Source organism: Microplitis demolitor, chromosome 7, assembly GCF_026212275.2.
Source record: "Microplitis demolitor isolate Queensland-Clemson2020A chromosome 7, iyMicDemo2.1a, whole genome shotgun sequence".
Lineage (NCBI taxonomy): Eukaryota > Metazoa > Arthropoda > Insecta > Hymenoptera > Braconidae > Microplitis > Microplitis demolitor.
Window position 1 is genome coordinate 7,341,980 of NC_068551.1, and position 17,793 is coordinate 7,359,772.

The following is a 17,793-nucleotide window of genomic DNA, read 5'->3' on the forward strand; positions in this document are numbered from 1 at the left end:
TAAAATTTCATTCTAACTGTTTATTTAACATTAATTAGAAGAACTCTATGAAATTATTTCAATAAATCTTAAAATTCTAATTAATTATTCAATCCATTGTTTTTATAAACTCAATTGCTGAGCAAAACTGAGTCCACCAATATTGATCTTCACCTTCTAGACGATTGTTTCCATAAAAACTATCAACATATTGTACAGTCGATAGCAACGAAGGTGGATTTGCCTAAAAATAATAAATGAAAAATGATAAATTTAGATTCACATATTGCCTTAAATTTCAGTACTCTGGCGGATCCGAATTACGATAAATTACAGTAATTACCGTAACTCAGGATATTGGGAAGAATTACGATAAAATATGGTATTCTACCGCAAATCACGGCATCTTACGGTAAAAAGCGATGTTTTGCGGTATGGTATTTTACGATAACTTACGGTATTTTACGGTAAAGGTGCGTTATTTTACCGTAAACGTGCAGACACTGCAAAATTACGACTATTTACCGCAAAGGAAAGTATTTTAGTGTTACGGTAAAATGCCACAAATTGCGGTGAATTGCCGCAAAGGTAGTAATTTACTGTATTTTAGCGGCTTACCGAGATTGCCGAAAAATGCGGCAAAGTTACAGCCAAATACGGAAATTTGGTTACCTGCAATTTGATTCCCGGTCAAAATATCCCCAGACAAAACATCCCCGAACAAATTATTCTCACGATCAAATATCTTTAAATAATCATCTTAACGCCTAAATTTCAAATGACACTTTTAAAAATGTATTCTAAATGAATAAGTTATAATAGTTAACAAAAAATACGCTTGCAATCGTATTCTGTATTTTTTTTACACGTTTTATGTGTCTGTAACTGTAAAATAGTTAAACAAATGCTTTTGGACGCATATCAAAAATTGACTCTATGATGAAAATTATTAAATTAATATATTTAGATAAAAGATTTCATTCAACAAAATAAAATTTAATACAATTTTTATTCATAAACTTATCACGATGTTTAAATATTGAATAGATGATCATAACAAAAAATAATAATACTTTTTCCTCAATAAATTAAATTATATACGAGATAACGTATCCTGATACATTGTTTTTTTTATTTTTATTTTGTCGTGAGAGTAATTTATTCGAGGATATTTTGTTTGGGGATATTTTGTCTTGGGGATATTTTGTCTGGGAATATTTTATCCGGGATATTTTGTCTGAGGATCAAAACGCGTGTCACCCGGAAATTTACCGTAAATCGGATCCGCTAGGATAATAACAATTGATGTACCTTTATAATTACATATACCAATACGGGAATTAAATCGTCGGCGGCGGGAATCCCCCTTTCAGAAGCCATCGATAATAAATTCATTATTGTTGTTGTACAACGAAACACACATTGTAATTTATCCCGCGGTGTTTTATATGCAGATATCATAGCTAATTCAGCTTGTGCCCATGGCCAAGGACATTCGTAATGATAAATTTTGGGAATCCGTAAATCCTTATGGTTCGGCGTTATAATCTTTGATAATTTTTTTATATGATCATGTAATAATTGGTCTCTGTAGATATCTCCGTCACCATTTGGATATAATGCATTATGATAGACTCGTGCCATGACTGTCCGCTCAACTACCATGTTTGCTAAATCAAGCTGATTTTCACTAGCAACTTGCCAAATTGGGTCATTGTCCATTTCATCATGAACTTTACTTAAAAAATTTTCGAGTAAATCTTGTTTTTCATCTGCCATTTTCAACTTTTGGAATTCATCACAAAAACGAAGAATCTGTAATTCACGTTTTTCCAAGAATACCCTCACACAAACAGCAACTAAATGACTATTTACAGCATCACGATCACACTTTGCTCGTTCACCTAGCCTAATAATTTTAAAAAAACGTTTTATTATGTTTAAATAAATTAATATTATAAATATTCTGCCATTGAATATGGCCGAATATGTACTTATGACTATTATATTGTCACCTATTCTACAACTTTGCCAGCCATGCTCATAATGGGACAACGATGGGATCTATTTTTTTCGATTGTTCAAATTTCATATTTGTTTTTTTTTTTTTTTTTTTTTAAAGAAAAATGTCTAAAATAAAATCATGTTCAGGATTTACTATTAATAATTATCCGATACACAACTATCATCAAAACTTTTTAATTTTGTTTCCTCAGAAAAATTATTATTAATTAATTAATTATCATTATTATTAATTAAAATTTTTTGAAATTACCTGAAATTATTTATTAATTAATTAATAATAATTTTTCTGTGGAAGGAAATTAGAAAATTTTGATGATAGTTGTGTGTCAGATAATTATTAATAGTGAATTCTGAACATGATATTTGTTTTTTTAAATTAAAAAAAAAAAAAAAAAAAAAAAAAAAAAAAAACGAAATATGAAATTCAAAAAATCGAAAAAAAAATAGATCCCATCGTTGTCTCATTATGAGCATAGCTGGAAAACTTGTAGAATAGGTGACAGTTTGCTATGAAAAATTAGGAGGAAAATCGATCAGTACGTGTTTTTTGTAAATCAATAATTTATACTTAAAAGTTTAAATTTCATCAGAAGCGTGGTTCAAAAAAATTTTTTGATATTCTTTACTGAAAAAAAGTCTAAAAATGATAATTTTTTGTCTCTTTGAAAATTTCATTTAAGCCACTTTTCGCGAAGTTACAGGCGTTACAGACGTTTGAAAAAAAAACCTCTACATTTTTCAAAATTCGATATTTTGAAAACGGTTGGAGGAAAAAATTAAAAAAAAACATCAAGGCTTCTTTCAACCTATACTAAAAGATAAAAAAAGTTACAAAAAAATCCGAGGTGCAAAACCTAAATGGTGTCCGATTTGGCGTGGAACGCTCCATATATATATATATATATATGTATAGATATACTTTGGTGATCTACTTTCAATTTGCCGCTCTTCAAAAGTCTCTACGATGATTTGGTGCGGAGTTATTATTGACCAAAGCAAAAAGGTCCATTTTGACTTTGACAATCAATGACTTGGGGCATATTGGTAGTACAGGGAATGGAAGTAGGACATTGAAAACTGTAAAACATCTTCTATAAGACACGAATAGTGGCTTTTGTTGAAAAAATTTTTTTCGAAGCGACAATGATGATTAAAAAAAAACGTAAAAATTCGCATATTTAAGGATATTTGGAAATCTTGGTATAACTTTGAATATAATGGATGAACGAAGGATACCGTCAGTAATTCACAATGCTTTTGATGTTAAGAAAACCAATTATAAAGATAATAGAATCTAGATGATTAGGATTGCTCCGGAAGCGTGCATAATAAAAAAAAATTCAATGCCCGATCTGAAAACTTGACACTTGAAACTACAATTTGTTTTTTTTTTCTTTTTTACTTTTGCTGTACAACCACTTTTCTCCAAGTTACAACATGTTAAAAATTAATTAAAAATTTTGAATTTTTTCATATCCTTTAATTTCTGCGACTAGTGTATATAATTTAACTCATTTTATTGTAATCAAAAAAATGTAGAGACGATTTAACGTGAGTGAATTAGTCGAAATAATTGTGTCTATTGTGAGGCACGCAGCGCATTCGCGCTTGAAGTGCACAAAATTTATTAAATTAAATTAAATTAATATTCAATCAACAGTTATAAGGTCTTCTAATACATACCTTTCCAAGTGAGCTAAAGTTGATAATAAACCCTGCCTACATCGAATTAAATATGCTACATAAGGCGATCTTTTTTCGTAATCATCTCGAAGTGAGTTGAAAAGCTTTCTACATCCATCATCATTAAACAGCCTTACACAACGTAAGGTTTCATGAAGATGAGCAATCAATGAACGATCCTGTAGATTAATTGCTTCGGCTAATTGAAGTTTCAAGAAGTCTATTAATTCATTCTCTTTTTGAATCCACGTGTTTTTCTACAATATTGACAAAAAAAAACAAACGTATTCATAAAAATTAGAGAAAAATCTAAAACTGTATGCCTCAATCGCTAATTTCATTTTTGAATTATTAGTTTCATTTCCATTTCATATAATTGTTATTTTCTAATTTTCATCTACTTTTTTTTACGATCAATTTTCCAAGCTTTTAAATTAATTTTTTTAAGATTTTACTAAGAGCAGAGTAGAGTGGAATTGCTGTTCTCTACTAGCTTCCCTTGTCCTGTTCTACTTTTCTGGCTTGAATGTACTTTTGATTCGCTACTTTCGTTTATTAATAACTAATTACCAATAAAGAAATTTATATATCTCAAAATTCGATCAAATAAATCATAATATAATGTGTTAAAATGTGTCCGAAATCATATCAACTCTTCGTCTTTATGGTCTTTATCGATTATCATATATCATCTAACTCGTTCTTTAGTTTTAATCAGACTATTAACAAAAAATTGAAAAAACACAGTTTTTAATATTTTTCTTGAATATTTCATATATTAGTGCTCTGATCCGAGTCCAAACTCATTTAAATCTCGATTTTGATCACTGACATTGATTTCTGCCTCAACACATTTATTTTATTGAACATAGTCGGGAATAAAAATTTAAAAACCACTTATTCATTAATGATTTTCGATTCTTAAATTTTTAAACTTTAGCATAAAACGTAAGTTGTTAGAGCTTGAAAAGCTCATAGAAATAATTGCATGTAACAGCATTTTTAAGCTCGAATATACATTCAAACCAATGTTTTCGAGTTCAAGGAGCTCGAAAACAGCGGGAAGTTTTAAAGCGGCCACCAGGGCCAACCCGCGTCGAGATTTTTTTTTAAATACCCTGATATATATATATATATATATTAGGGTGGCCCAAAAAAACGGACTATTTTTTTTTTTCGATCTCGCATGAAAATTTGTTGGTTTACGATGTTTTAAGAAGCCTCTCCAAAAATGATTGAAATTCGGATTTTTTTTTTCGAAATTTTTTTTTTCTCGTGGCAGTATTAGTTTATAACCGTAAAATCATGACTATGCTGAAAATTTAAGCCAAAAATTCAAATATTTAAACCTCGCTCAAGAATTTTTAATGTTTCCGAGTTCTATCTTTTGGACATTTTCGAACGACCCTTGAATATTAATAATAAAGCTCCTCGATTTTTCCACCATCAATTTGCATCACAATAAATGAAAATATAACCCGAGAAATAAAAATAATAAGTTATTCACATACTTTTTTATTTTTAATTCAATTTTTAGGTTTTTTCGCTTATTCAAAACTTACCAAATATTATTGTTCAAGACTGACCTATATATTTTTGGTTATGCAAAAGTTATATTTTACTGAAACGACAATAATTGAGTTATAAAAAAATACAACAACTAATTCAAACTATTAGTTACATATTATCAGTTAATATTCGAAATTCTTGAGCGCCGTTTAAATATTTAAATTTTCGGTTGAAATTTTCAGAATTGCCATGATTTTACAAATATAAACTAATGCTGCCACGAAAAAGAAAAAATTTAGAAGTAAAAAATCCGAATTCCGATCATTTTTGATATTTTCGAAATTCGTGAGCGACCTCTTAAACATTTTTTATCGAGCTCATTTTTGGAGAGGCTTCTTAAAACATCGTAAACCAACAAATTTTTATGCGAGATCGAAAAAAAACGAAATAGTCTGTTTTTTTGAATCATACAGTTATTGTTGTAAAAAAAATTAAGGTTTACTCGACCTAAACTAAATCTCTATTTACATATTCTAAATCTATATTTACTTGAAACCTAAAATCTTTCGCTTAGTATTCGTATACAAACCTCAGAAGTTATATTCCACGGAAAATGTTGTAAATCTGCTGTACTAAGTACCATTCGTAATTTTCTTTTTGCATCAGAAAAGGCGAAAGATGATTCCACATTATTTGGATCGATCGTAAGTCTTTCGTCTTCAGTTTCTTTCGGTCTGATCTGACTGTTATCTGATGAAATTGTATCGCACACTATACTTGGTTTTCTTCTATACTTAGCCAAAATATCGTCTGTACTATCTGAGAAAGAATAAATTTAAAAATTCCGAAATTATCTAACAAATATATAATCTAAGAGCCAGTGAACCGTAGACTACACATATTTTATGAAAGCCCAAAATTTTCTCAGTTGGTCTGTTGTACCTATCGACCATGAGATTGGGAGTAGCTAAGCTGAGCCGCGGTGGTTTTAGCGTCACTCAGGTGTGATCGGAGTGATAATTTGACGAATTAAAAACATTATTTATGAAAGCTGGCGTTTTGATATGTCAAAGTATACTATAATAGCTACTCAAAAATTAAATGGCGAACGACTATCACGGTTCTAACGTCGTGGTAGACCCTTTTGAAATTTCAATTCAATTGTTTAAATTGATATAACTCCCGAACCATTGATTTGATGGGGAAATTTACGCTATTAATTTAAGCTACTCCTCATCTCATGGTTGGTAGGCACAACAGACCAATTGAAAAAATTTTAGGCTTTCATGAAATATGTGTAGTCTGCGGTTCACTGGCTCTTAGGCTAATAGAGAAACTCACCAATATTAATATTTGCATTGGAAGCAGTATCCTCCGACATTATTTTGCGTAATCGATATCTTCCAACTTCTATGCCATCACCTCCAATTTCTCGATCATAACATCTTCCAAGTTCATCTGTATCTCGTGGTGACTTGCCTCGACGATTTTTTAAAGACATTTTAAATTTACTAAAAAAACCACGTTTGTGTTTCTGATCATCTAAAAGTTCTTTATCTCCTCGAACCGCAGTTATATCAAAGCTTATACTTTTTGGAATGGCTCCAGTTGAAACATTGGGTTTAGGAATACTGTTATCACTGTCATTATTTTCATTGCCACTATTCGTTGATTGCTGGATTAACGATTCTGAAGGTGAATTTACGTTTTTCATTTTAGATTCAGACCCTGAGCTACTGCTTGATGTTAAGCTGGTCGTACTGAGTCTAACGGTGACATCATTAACACTTGTTATACAGTCTTCTGATTCCTCAGATTTTACGTCACCATTCAAAGATTTTTCATTGGACAAAAGTGGTGCTGATATATGATTCGCCAGTAATAATGTAGGAGCAACAGCAACTGCTCCAATATGATTATTAGATTTTTGATTTGGAGTAATATTTTTTCTGTCATCAATATTTAATTTATCTATCAAGTTTACCAATTTATCTTTCTTCATTGATTTCAAATGTTCTGCACTATTAACATTATTCGCATTATTGTCAACATAATCAACTATGCTTGGGAAATTATCTGATTTAATACCAGTATAATTAGTAACACTTGAATGTATTGAAGATGAAGTTGGAAATGAAGGAATTGTGGTTGCCGGTCGATTAAGATCTGTACAAATTGGTTTAAAGGAGGTACTGAACCCATCTACTAAAGGACAGGCAGAAACATTTATTGAATCTGATGATTCCTCACCGACGTCTGGTTCTCCACGACTTTCTATTTCCGATCTTCCTGTATCATCAGATCTTGCTACACTAGCTGTATCATCAGTATCTACCTCAGTTAAGCGCTCAGAATCACTTGCAAGAACATCCATACTCCAAGCTTCTGAAGCAGTTTCACTGGCGTCTGCAATGCCTTGTAAAGGTTCAACTGGGAGTCCTGATATTTGTTCAGCTAGAGGTGGAAACAAAAAACGTTCTTGATGTTCGACTATTTCGCTGTCAGAAGCTAAAACATCTGTAGACCACGTATCAGATACTAATGAAAATGTCTCATCTCCTTCAATCAGTTTTTTTATTTCGAATTTACAAAATTTGTCGTCAATTTCTGAACGACTTTGTTTTGTTGCAATTGTAGGAGGAGCTAAATCTAAAGGTCGAACTTCACCCCCTACTCGTACATCATCACCTTCGGTAATTTGTGATGAAGGTGTATCTCGACCAGAAATATTAGGAGTTCCTCTTCCAGATACATTTGCAGATACCATATCTGATAAATTGTCATTTTGATCTTCAGTCTCAAGTTCTAACGACGAAGCAACACTATGATTTGAAGCAGCTTCTGAAACTATTTCGAGATTATCTGAAGTGTTACCAATAGAACCTTCAAACAAAACTTGATCATGTGACAATGAAAAACGTGTTCTTTTTTCATGCGTTTCGATACCCCGTTCTGGACCAGTAGAATTACGACTGTCATTACTATTTGATACATCAGTGGAATGATTTAAAGTTGCTGAATTAGCATCTAAGTTATTCTGCATGTCCATACAAAGAATCTTTTGTTCACTTAATAAACCTACGGATTCATGCAGTGTTGATCCAAATGGTATTACTAAAACTTCCTGTGACGTTTTATTCATGTATTCTTCCTCAACACCAGAAACGTTGTTTAGTTCTTCTGCTCCATCGGTTAATACACTAGAGTTAGACGATGCAGAGGCCCGTAATCCACGATTGATACCAACCTTCCCTAATAAACCACTACTCCGTTTAGAAGATTCTGAAGAAACATTATTAACGATTTTATTTGCAGAGACTGTTCCATTTGGTAACAAAGCAAGCATTTGATTTAGTTGTTTACGATCTAAAATATCATTTTCAGGACAAGTGTCCTCATTATCTCTATTACATACAGTTTGTAAAAATATAATCAATGAATTTAATTCATTTTCTGTAAAAAGTGCAGCAGACCGACAAAGTCCTTGTAACTTAGTATTATCTACAATAGTTGGTTCATCTAGTTCATCTGCTGTACCTTCTAACATTGCATCGATAATTACAGAAACTGAATCTCTTTCAAACCGGCGATATAAATCCATAACTTTTATATCAATAGTTTGGTACTTCATCAATGATAACATTTGTAAAATTTGTCCTACTTGCATCAAATTAAATCTAGCCACATAACTAATGGGAGCATCAGTAATACCGTACGGTTCCGGATTTACTATTGCCGGACAAATAAAATAAGTGAATACAAGATCTGTACACATGGCATGCACTTCTTTTGACTCAATGTTACCACTTTTATCCAAGAATCTTGCTAGTTGTTTTACTAACCAAGAGATGCTAGTTGGAAAACAGTGCATATTTTCTCGTATACTTGTAATAAATCTTTGAGTTATTCGAACTAAAGAATTAATTGTCCAAAGCCTGTACCGCAATATTTTAGATTGATATTCTGAGGACCCTTCTATCCCAAATTTTTTTAATCTTTCCGATGGTGGAAATCTTATCGGTACCTTTTCTGGATCAATGTCAAGAAACATTTCATCTTCCATTAACAACTGAGTTATCGGTCCGTGAAGAGCTGCCGTAAGGAATAATTTTGCAGAAAAAAGACTTTCATGAAAAACTGAATAAAACCTAGAAAATGCACACGTCCCATGTCTAAGTAGTCGCCGCGGATTGTCTGATGGAACAATTTGAAGAAACATAAGATGTCTCAGTAACTTTAATACAAATAATTTATCATCTGGTAATAAACAACTCCCATATAGTCCGGCTGACAATGACTGGATAATATTTTGAATCATATCTGGAACAATTTTTTCGCCTTCCACTAAACAAGAAGCCAAAAGATTTGGACTTTTCCTGAGTGCTCCCAAAAATTCCCCATAAGCCAGACATACTTGATATCTTAAACATTTATATACATCAATAAATTGGGAATTTCCTAAAGCATTTGCACGCTGACAACACGAAGCCGGCGTACAATCAGGTCTTGATACTATTAATTTATTTAAATTTACTCTTTGTTGATCAGTTACCCATGTCAATTGAGCTAAATCCGACAATATGAAAACAACCTTAAATAAAATATTTTTCATGAAACTCTCCAAAATTACATAAAAAATGTATATAACATATTCATGTTATACAGACCAGCTTCGTTATAAGACTAAGCCGGACAACAGAGAAAAAAATCTTAGAATTAAGATTCATCCACTATTCTACTTGACAGCGTTTTGCGTCCGTATCTCGCTACCAAACTATGGGTCTTATTTTATAAAAGAGAGAGAAAGAAATTTACTGTATTTTGTACATACTTTAAATTAGTCTTATAACGAAGACTGGACGCAAAATGTGAAGGTAATTAATGTTAAGGTGGAGGAAGCGTTCTAGACAATTTTCTACATATTGGGGGTAAGAATCATAACAGGGAAAAATTAATTAAATAATGCTGTTAAGAAGGAAAGTAAGTGTTCATGCGCACACTTACAGGAATACATACGTGAAGTGTTCCACACTTTCATATTATAAGGAAGGAGAATTAGGATAGAAAGGGATGGGACAGGATAAGGAAGAAACTTCAATAAAAAGTTTATAAATAAATTGAGAAAAATATGGATAGTCCGAACTGGGAGTCGAATCCAGATCTTGTCAATTACGCGCCAAGTGCTCTTCCAGTTGAGCTATCCAAACTTGTACCATATTCCGTTCCATTTATCTATATCCATTGAGTCACACCGTCTATCGTACGGAAACATTCTTAAACTATTTAAATGCAGTAAACAGAGAATGTGAGTTCATGCACACGCACATACAGGGATATATTCGTGAAGCATTCCACACTATCGCATTATGAGGAAAGAAAATTGGGATGGGAGGACATTAGACAGGTGTCTTATAATGAGATTGAACTGTACTTACTTTTTCATTAAGATTTTGAAGATTTTGCTGTTCTGCACTAACAAATAAACGTTCTTGCCGCAAATGTCCTGCTAATTGTAATATATCCCATTGCAAAGTCCCATGAGACTCAATTTTATTGGTTGATGTCATAACTGCAACAATAAAAATTGTTTCATTATCGTTACACATGCATCTTTTCACAAAGTAGGAATTATTTATAAATTTTTTCACCACTGAACTTGCTCAAACTTTATGAGTATGTTATTTACATAGTATACTTTTTAATATTTAAATCTCTTTGAATAATCAAATTCATCACAATTGTCTAGTGAAAGAAAAAATTTGTCATAACTAAAGTCAGGAATACGCAGGGATTTGTTATGACTACAAAATGATATTGGTTAACGCAACGAAATGACATTTGTTCGGTAAGTAATTTGAATTTGTTGCGAAAACAAATGAGGTTACTTGGAAAGAAATTTAATATCTGCTTGATGATCCCACAACAGATCAACCTTACAAATATCCCATCTTATAATTTATACAATTTGTATAATCAATTCGATTTTGCTTATGATCATCACGTTATCTATTGAATATAATTAGAAAATTTTGAGAATTGCATACATAGAGTTAATTATTTTTTCTTTATTCATCAATTTCTTTCAGAGTAAGTTTCACTACAAAATGTAACTTTTGATTTTATTTACCCAAAGAAAAAACTATATCATTATGTACAACTTCATATAATTTGATATATTTATGGAATACGTAATTTGACCTATCCAATATTATTTTTATCGAATGAAATGATGCCTTGGTTTAACTGTGTTAATTTCATTTGCTAGAACTTGGCCCAAGCTTGTCTGTCAAGCTTGATCCAGTATTATTAGTCTTAGCAGAATATTGATAGTTATTTCGGGGTTAAATCGAAATTAGGTAGAAAAATTCAACTTACAAACAAAATATTTTAGGAATTTTTTTAGAATTTTCGGGGGAAGGAGGGGGGTATGACGGACCCTTTAAAAATACTTCTATAGGAGAGTAGAAATATAAGGATGGTTTCGGTAAATTGTCGATTTGATCTGATTATACTTGACTTTGTGCCCATTTCACTTCAGCTTGAGTATTTATGGCCTTAAATAATTTTTTTTCAATCATCTAGATAATTTCTTTCAATGAACGTCCGGAACTTCAGTTGCATGATTACGGAACCTTAAGTTGACGCAACTACTCTATCTGCTATGCTGTACTAGCCATAAGTACAATGGCATGCAATTTAGTTATATTCGGAAGTTACGATTATTTCTAAATTATCGTTGAATTGATAAACTAACTATTCATAAAAACAATTTAATAATTTTAAAACATTCCAGTGAATAATAAATCATTTAACATTGTTTTAATTTTTAATTATAAATAGATAATAAAAAACTAAAACTCATGTAAATGTTTGGTAACATCGATTTTGGAAGCACGAAATCAGTTCAATTTTACGATAGAAAAATTAAAGTAGTTTTCACTGATTTAATGTAGTGAAAAACGAAATCATTATTAAATAATTCAGTTGAATTTTTACTGATTGATTTATAACAGAAAACTTGATCTTTTCAAGTCTAGACGTTCTAGGCACCACTGGAAATGATACACGATCTTCCAAAACTAGAGATGTTAATATATAATCAATCAGGGTCCTTGTAAAATTATTTGTAAGAGTGAAGGATGAGTAATTAAATTATGACACGACAATTTCAAATTAAAATATAAATTGATTTTATTCATACACACAAAATTAATTCATTTTCGTTCACAAGTATTACGTATTCGCACACAATTATTTAGCTTATAACTATACTAATTACCGATCCTGTCGTATAATTAGCCTACAGGCTCTGCCCGGGAGTATAAAATAAGTCCCCTGAACTTTTCCTAATCATCAAATCAGTACTCCGGACGTCATTCCTCATACACATTACACACGATTATCCGAACCTTCTACATGACTAAAACTTACTTTTTCCAAATTAATAACCCTGCGATTAATTAGTTTACTGACCCAAACAGGAAAAATATTAAACCTAGATTTATTTAGATGGCCACTACCGAATACAATTATAAAATCTCGTATTTTCTATTACTGTGCACATCTATTACTAATAATTCTTAATAAAATTAGTTTCCCAATCTCATTGCATTAGTTTATCAATTTATTCTCTCCCCCTCCCCTCCCCCCAATGGATCCATCCATCGGTATTTCTGGCCCAATTGATAACAGTTTGAAAAAAATTAAAGGAATAAATTTATCGTTGTTTAAACATTATCAATCGTTATAGAGGTAGAAAAACTATTTTTTCGTCATATTTTTCACGATTTAGATTTAATGCTCATAAAGTATTAACAAAAAATCGTCATTTTCGACACATTATGACACTAAGAATTCGTAATCTCATGAAAAAATATATATACATTAGAATGATTAACAAAATCGACAATTTTTTTATTCTTGAAACCCCTTATTAAATAGTTGCAGGGAGGTAAAATAAGATGCCTGTTGAAAGATTAGCTTTAATATTAATATTCAAAGTTACTTATCATAATTTTCTATTTCCCATTTAAATAACATAAGAAAAAAAATGTCAAGTTTAGAATTTTATACTTCGGCAATGGCTCATTGTACAGATAAGTTCAGGATATAATTGTGTAGGGAATTAAACACTCTTCAAAAAAAAGTCTCTTATCATTCTCGATAAATTCATCTGTTTAAAAGTTATTTTTTAATCAGTCTAATGTGTACGTATCATGCGGTGGAAAATTTTTGTTGTATTGATCTGTCTAAAAATTTTCCTGCATAGAGAGAATAACAAATTTTTTTCATTTGTTTATTTTCAGAATTTTCGAAGTAGGGTAAGTATGGGTATTACTGCAGTTTTTTTGTAGATTTTACTTCAAAAGCAATTTAATGAAGTGTATTCCAAGATATCGATAATTTTTTTTTATACCCAAGTTGTACTTATTATTAACTTGAAAAAAAATTAACAATGTGATAAACTAATATTTTCTTTAAATAATAAGCATTTTAAAGACAAGTTTATATGCATGTATTACTGCGGGGCCTAAAGTGAATTGCCCCTATTACTGCGTGCCTATTACTGCGGCTCAATAAATTATAGAAAAAGCTTCAGGATCAGATAAAAAATGAAATAAAACAAGTTTGAAAGATAATTATTAGCTTAATAAAAGCGGCAGAGGCAGCCGGTCGGTTCTCGTTCGGCTCGGGCGATTAAACAAGTTAAGCAGCATTGAGCATGATTGCTACTTGGCGGGGTGACCGTTTAAATACACGTTGAGCTCGAGTGGAGATCTCTGACCGTTAGGCGCAGGATGAGGATCTAGTGATCGGTAAAATGGGAATTTTATTGATCACTAGAGCCTCACCCAAACCGAACTATACTGGCAATGGTTTTCTCTGTGGTTTTCTTACGCCATTGCACCTTCATTGCACAAGGGAGGTAGTAGGACATCACCGTAATGATGCAGTAGAGTCATAAACACAAGTCGGGCGACAGCCGCAAAAAAATTAAGAGGGGTCTGAACTTTATTCTTTGTCACACTCAAGTCGACAAACGATACTATCTCTGTTGCACTTGCGCAATAAATGGGAACTTTGTCCACGTTTTTCTCTTAAACAAAAGCATATTTTTGAAAAATGAAAATGTATGTTGCTAGATTATAGAGTAATGTATCGAGCCTCGTTCTTCTTTTTGCGTTTAGAGGTTTTGTTTGAAAGAAAAGCTTGGACAAAAATTGCTATAGACCCTACTTAAGTGGTAGAGTCAAAGTAGCAAGAAAAAGCTTGCGCGTCTACTTTCGGAAAAATTGAAAGCTTAAGTAAGAATCGATCAGTAATTGAAAGAGACTTAGTTTGCAAAATAGACAAAACAAACAATAAGAAAGGCAAGAAAAAGTATGTAACAAGGGAGAATTTGAATGTAGAGTCTTGTAAAACACGATAAGTGATACAAGTAAAATCAAATTATTTTTACAATTATACATAATTTTATCTCATTACTCTTTCCGTATTTTAGGTTAGTATACAAAGTTCGAAGGTTAATTATTTTTTCTTCGATGTAAAAATATGGGAATGATGATATATAAACGCATCTACGAATTGACTTTTCGAAAAAATTATAAATTCTACTCTATCAATGATCATAGTTAACTTTTAAATTTATAACTTTTTAATTTTTTAAAAAGTACCTTCTACTGTTGCGACTAAATCTAAATTAATAAACTTAATTGCATGATATTTATCAGTATAATTTCAAACCAATACATTTTGTTTGAAATGAAAAATGATTTTCCGATTGAAGATCACAAATAGTATTATGTATAATTATTTCAAATTGATTTCATCCGATACAGAAAGCGCATTAAAATTTTTTTTGCTGTATTTTATTTATGAGTATAATTTTACTGCATGAGTATAATATATTGAATGTATAATTATAAAAAATCTATAGAAAATTATGCATGGCTAAAAATCTTATATAATTTTATCTAGACATTTATACATAATTTTATACAATTATATAAAATTTTTTTTTCCCGGGCACTTCGAAATGATTTCACTGTTTTATGCATGCATACACATGAAAATTACACTAAAGTAAAGCTAGTATAGGTAGTTTGCTGGCGTACTTTTTACTACTATAGTTAATGTCTATGTTAAATAATATGATTACTCACTTAAGCAAAATGTTTGTTTTCTTCATTTGAATGTACTAGTGATTTTATCCTTCATGTAGTGATTATTATTTTTCGACAAAAATTGTTCTTTTATTTAAAAAGATTATTAAATGTTCTGGATTCTTCCAAATAGGATTAGAATATTCTCAGAGAAAGATTACAGAATGTTCGTGTATTTTTAAAAATGTTCTAATGAAAGTAATTCCCAGTCAGAAGTGACTTTCAATGGTAAAAACTATTGATAACATTGACAATATCATAAAACATTGAATTCATGTATGTCAAAGGCGACTTAAATTTTTAACATACTACAAGTTTTTCACATAATTTTTCCCGTATCAACTCACAGCCGCCTCAATTTTATATCCATATTTTTCAGTAAAAAACTTTCCACTGTCTGAAAAAAATTAAAAGTTAACAGTAATACAAAAAGTGATTTTTTCAAGTTTATCTCATTTTTTCGCATAGCTTTGCAAGCGGGTGACTGAAAAATAATTATTTGTAGTAGTATATGCAGTTGACAAAGGCACCTGTGCAATGTAAGATAGTGATTGTTATGATTCGTATCATGGTAAATATTGTAATTATATCAAGAGCTATGCTATTTTGTAGATTATTAACATGTGTAATTCTCAGATGCCTGAGGAAGGTCTAATAAATGACCGAAACGTCGCAGAAATAATAATGTAATTTGTAATTATGATCCTATCTTGTCCATATTCCTGATATACAAATAATTATTGATAATTATGGACGATAATATTAACAACAGTATATGTAGTTTTACACTGAGAGAAAAAAATGTATATTTTCAAGAAAAGATTTTTGATTTAAGAATTTTAGTTACTTAAATAGCGCCAAGCAATTGTTTTCTTCAATGAAGTAAAATGATTACTTTATTCAAGTATTTTATTTACTTGCTTAGCAGAAAGAATAACATTTGATTTTGTCAAAAAAATATTATTAGACATGCCTTTTTTTATCTAATGTTGTTCAAATTAGTTTTGTGCCTTAACAAACATTTTGTTTTATAATGAATAAATAATTCTGCCCTACCTACCATTCGAACCTAGGCCCATCATGCGAGATTTATAACGCTCAACCATGGTGGTTTAATGGGAATCACGTTTTTAATAAATTCTCAAGTTATTAATCGATGTTCGTCATCTTAAATATTAATTTACAAAACTAAATAATAAAATTTAAATATTCAATAGTTTATAGAAGTAACTCTCGAAAAAATTAATATATTTTATATTTTTGTCAATACCAATCAGAAATTTTATTTCATTATAAAAACAAATTTTTATCTTAGTGCAAGAATTTTTTTTTTAATATTTAATTATATCTTTCTTCAATTTATTCATTTTATTTTATTTTTTGTATCTAACTAAATAATAGCTTTACTGAAATTTTTAATTGTGATAAATTTAAGAAGGTATCAACTAAATTGAATTAATATTTCCTTGCCTCAAGTAATTGATGCTTCTAGAAATTAATTACTAAAGTATCGCAATAGTTTTCTTAAAATAAGAACTGTCGATTTAATTTTAGAAAACAATTACTTATTTTGAGTATTTATCGAAACAAGGAACATAATTACTTGCATTTAATCTTTTTTCTCGCAGTGTAAGGTCTAAGTCCCTGATTTGTTAATGACATGATCAATAAACAATCTGTAAAAATAGATATACAATCGTAACAATTTTTAAATTGTTGAAATTCTTTTTATAATTGTGACAAAAATAAGTTTTTTTTTTAAATGTAATTTGTCGACAAGTAACTACTTTCAGTGTAGGTAACAAACTCGAAAGTTTGAGCTAGACTGGTGATGTTGATGTTTAAAGTAAATTTTATTTTGTGGGCTGACCCACATATATGCATAATAGTCTAAACAAAAACTACTGGCACAATGCATACTTGAACTGCAATGCATTAACTAATGTTAAAATCTTATGAATTCAGGTTAGCAAAAATGACTATGCAACTAATTATTACCTTGTAGAAAGTTGATAATTACTTGTTAAATAATTGAAATTTTTGTTGTTAATAGAATTTATAACAAAAACATTTATTTGAATGTATAATAAATTTACACATTGTTAACTGAGGAAAAGTTGGTGTTGAAATGAAGTTTTTTTTCCAAATGTTTATAAATTTAGCATATAACCACTTTCATTAGACTAATATTTCTTTGATGGCTGCCATAAGGAAGTCCTAATAAGAACTTAGATTAGAATACTTATAATAAAAAATATCGCTCAAAAAGCAACTTTAGTTTTAAACTATAACAATGAACATTCCCAGACTAAGAACAAAACGGAAAGTTAACGGAAATCAATAGTCACAACTTGACGAAAAGTTGACTGCAAAAAGTTGTTATGCAATTAGTTTACTTTGATTTGCTGTCATTCAAGAGTATTCTTTCTGTTTC

At 30.4% G+C, this 17,793-nt stretch overlaps 1 protein-coding gene across 3 annotated transcripts; it reads right to left on the reverse strand.

Moving 5' to 3' along the window:
• LOC103573848 (GTPase-activating protein and VPS9 domain-containing protein 1) lies at positions 1-17,672 on the reverse strand. 3 transcript variants are annotated; one of them, XM_053740932.1, is made up of 8 exons: positions 17,380-17,672; positions 15,360-15,756; positions 10,632-10,765; positions 6,538-9,787; positions 5,786-6,015; positions 3,688-3,944; positions 1,291-1,888; positions 1-223 (listed from the first exon to the last, which is right to left on the reverse strand). In XM_053740932.1, exons 3-8 carry the CDS (start codon positions 10,761-10,763, stop codon positions 89-91), a joined length of 4,602 nt encoding a protein of 1,533 aa, XP_053596907.1. In that variant the 5' UTR covers positions 10,764-10,765; positions 15,360-15,756; positions 17,380-17,672; the 3' UTR covers positions 1-88. The 3 variants fall into 3 exon arrangements, with proteins under 3 accessions (XP_053596907.1, XP_014298112.1, XP_014298113.1); XM_014442626.2 differs by having other exon boundaries at positions 17,358-17,672; XM_014442627.2 differs by lacking the exon at positions 15,360-15,756 and having other exon boundaries at positions 17,358-17,672.
• Between the last annotated feature and the right edge of the window lie 121 nt (positions 17,673-17,793).